Here is a 3,173-nt window from a genome sequence, read left to right on the forward strand (position 1 = left end):
CACCTTTAGGAAATGAAGCACTTTGATCATGTGCGTTCACACCTAAGGTGTTTGGAAACTTGATAATGTGTATTCCTTGGAAGAATGATAGCTTAGCAAAACAGAACTTGGAAAATGACGATGACAAGTGAGCTGCCATATCTCTGATAATTTAACATGAATTGGATCTTTTATAGCATTTTAGCCTTTTGATGAAGGTCAAATGCAGATCTTAATTTTGGAAACCATTTTGTGGCTCCTTATTGCTGTTTGGACACAATGGCACTCTGTGCGAGTCTCAGGTCTCCACTGCCTCTTTGTCTGACTTGATCTTACTCCCTTTCTCCACGTTCTCTGTGTCAGCCACCATGTCCTTTACTATTCTGTAACCATAGGTTGCCTCCCTGCCTCAAGACTTCCATCTTCCCCACCAGCACGTTCCCAGGCTCCTTCTTATGGCTCAAGACTTGACTGAGAGTCACCTATGCATGGCTCCTCCTCATCACCACAAAGGATCCTCATCCCATCCCATGGCTTTGAGCCTCTTGCCTCGGCCTAGTGCTGAGATTACAGGTGTGCACCACCACACTCAGCTGCATAGCACTTTTCATCATGAGTGTTTAAAAACTTGTCATTCACTTATGTCTATTCCCTTCTAAGACAATGCAAGTTCCACAAAGGCAGGGAACTTACCTGTCTCACATCCAATGCCATACACTTATAGCACAGAATTCTGCTTCACATAGAAAAGGAATTCAATAAATATTTTTGAAGGAATGAATGAGGGGAGATCTTTTAGGCAAGAACACTGGAATCCATATGGAGGTCGAGACACATTTCTTCCCCTCTGTTAAGAAAATTAGGAAAGATGCAGGCAGCATGAGCCGGTCTGGGAAGTAGAGAATAGAGCCAGAGGGAGAGTAAAGATGATCTCAGTACTGTGAGTGGGGATAGACTCTGAGATGGCAGGTGGGTGCAGCCTCTGGTCAGAGGAGTCTTGGAACTCAGACACCTGGAATACATGATAGGAATGTCCCACCCCAAAGCTTCTGGCTCAGATTCTGTGAACTGCTTCAACACCACCTCCTCTACATTCTCTCCAGGCACCTTAACCTTTCGAAATGCTGGACAGCTTTATCTAAAGTCTGATTTGCCTTGTGTCCATGGGCATGGGGCAGTGTGGCTGACAGCTTTGTCTCTACTTGAGATAACATTTAAATTCTCTGCTCATGATGAAAATTTTGCTATATGTTTCCTCTGGGAAAAAATCCAGGAAAAACAGAGCCACAATTTTCTTTCTATCAGGATCACCTATTTCCAAGCAACATATATTTCTAGATATATCTCCCTTTTTTGGAAGAAAAAAATTCTTTTATAAACTTTTGTTGCTACTTGGTTTGTTTCTTTCTCCACAGCTGTGGAGATGCTAAATGTGGTTTACTTTCCAAAGAGGATGTGACAAGTAACTAAACCTTTAAGTTAAACTATCCTGAGTCTAAGCCACACTATTTGAATTAATCCTTAACTAAGTAAACCTGGCCTTATCAGGCTCTATTTCCTTTTAGTGCACAGCTCAAACATCACACAGTTAATATTTGCACACGACAGCCTTTCTTTTCAGGGCAGATGTATTGTGGCAAGGTTTCTACCATTATCCTGAGAAACAATAATGTGTTGTGGGTATTATAGTTATAAATTGAAGGAGAACAGGGAGATTGAGCATGACAGGGTCGTAGTTTTACGATGTGTACCTTCTCCCCATTTTTGTCTTCTTCTGTAACTAACGTTAATGCATCTTTAGGAAGTTTGGGTATCAGTCCTCAAATATGTACTCTGTCTTTGGTTTAATGAGATAAGGTGTCTGCCATCATTAAACTTTTGTAGATCTTAAAAGTCAACATTGAGATGTAGGTATCCATGAAAATGTTTGCCTATTGTAAAATTTGTAGTCAATTTTTAATTCCTAAGAATGCAGGAAAAACAACGCAAGGAAAGCAGTAAGCAGGCAATCATATGCAGTATTTTGGACTGCAGTTTTAGTTTTTTAGCTCATCAAAGCTTTCACCAAGATGGCAAACATAAAATTGAGTCATTAAGCTCAGTGTTTTTCAGACTATAGAGTTAAAGGGTTATGAAATCAATTCAGTGACTCAAGTCACCTTAAGCAAATCGAAACAGAACAGAATGAAATATGTAAGGACACATTGCAGGTATGGGGTTTCTTTATGGAATGATGAAATGTTCCAGAATTACATTGTATTGATGATGACACAACTCTGTAACTATAAAACCACCAGAACTGTGTGTTTCAAGTACATTTTCTTTCTTTCTTTCTTTCTTTCTTTCTTTCTTTCTTTCTTTCTCTCTTTCTCTTTCTCTTTCTCTCTTTCTTTCTCTCCTCCTTCCTTCCCTCCCTCCCTCCCTCTTTCCCTTTCTTCTGTTTTTTTGAGACAGGTTGGCATTCAGGTCAGGCTAGCCTCAAACTTGCAGAGTAGCCAAGAATGGCCTTGAACTTCTGTCTCTACCTCCCAAGCATAGGCCATCATGCTCTACTTATACAAATATAGCTAAGGGATTCAGATGTTAAATTTTAGCTGATGCTTTTCAGCAGAACTAGTACAAAGGCTGCTGTGACTCATGCCACCATGTCTTCCACAGAGGGAGTCCTGTGAGGTCGGCTGCAGCAGGGCAGAGGGTGCCTACGAAGAGGAAGTACTGGGTAAGAAAACCGTGATTGTCATGAAATAATCCCCGAATTCTAAGGATTTATTCTCATGAAAGGATAACAAAATACTTAAAATACCTATACTTCTCTATCTCAATAAAAAAAATTGTATGTTAGACTCTTGCCTGTAATCCCAGCACTCAAGAAGCTGAGGTAGGACTGAACAGAGTTCAAGGCCAGCCTGGGCTACATAGTGAGTTCTAGATCAGCCTGGGCTGCAGAGTGAGAGCCTGTCTCAAAACCCCCAAAATTAACCTCCTCTAATATTTGTATATGGAGAAAATTCTGTAATTTCAAACATTGAGGCCACACTGATTCAGACCCAGTAAGACTCTTCTAGACAAAATACAGGAAATGTGCACATGATTGATGTTTAGGACTGGATTTTGTCTTCAAGGTCAATAGGTGTGATTTTTTTTTTTTTTTTGAGACAGGGTCTCCCTGTAGCCCCAGCTGGCCTGGAACTCAC

At 40.7% G+C, this 3,173-nt stretch overlaps 1 protein-coding gene across 1 annotated transcript in view; it reads left to right on the forward strand.

Annotated features, from left to right (window-relative positions):
* Ros1 (ROS proto-oncogene 1, receptor tyrosine kinase) overlaps window positions 1-3,173 on the forward strand; it is a 170,801-nt gene that overhangs the window by 24,583 nt on the left and 143,045 nt on the right. Inside the window, exon 5 of the mRNA XM_008835788.2 lies at window positions 2,638-2,698. Within this exon, the coding sequence (XP_008834010.1) occupies window positions 2,638-2,698 (61 nt within the window). The remainder of the gene's footprint in view (window positions 1-2,637; window positions 2,699-3,173) is intronic.

This window comes from Nannospalax galili, unplaced genomic scaffold, assembly GCF_000622305.1.
Source record: "Nannospalax galili isolate Female #2095 unplaced genomic scaffold, S.galili_v1.0 scaffold417, whole genome shotgun sequence".
NCBI classification, from domain to species: domain Eukaryota; kingdom Metazoa; phylum Chordata; class Mammalia; order Rodentia; family Spalacidae; genus Nannospalax; species Nannospalax galili.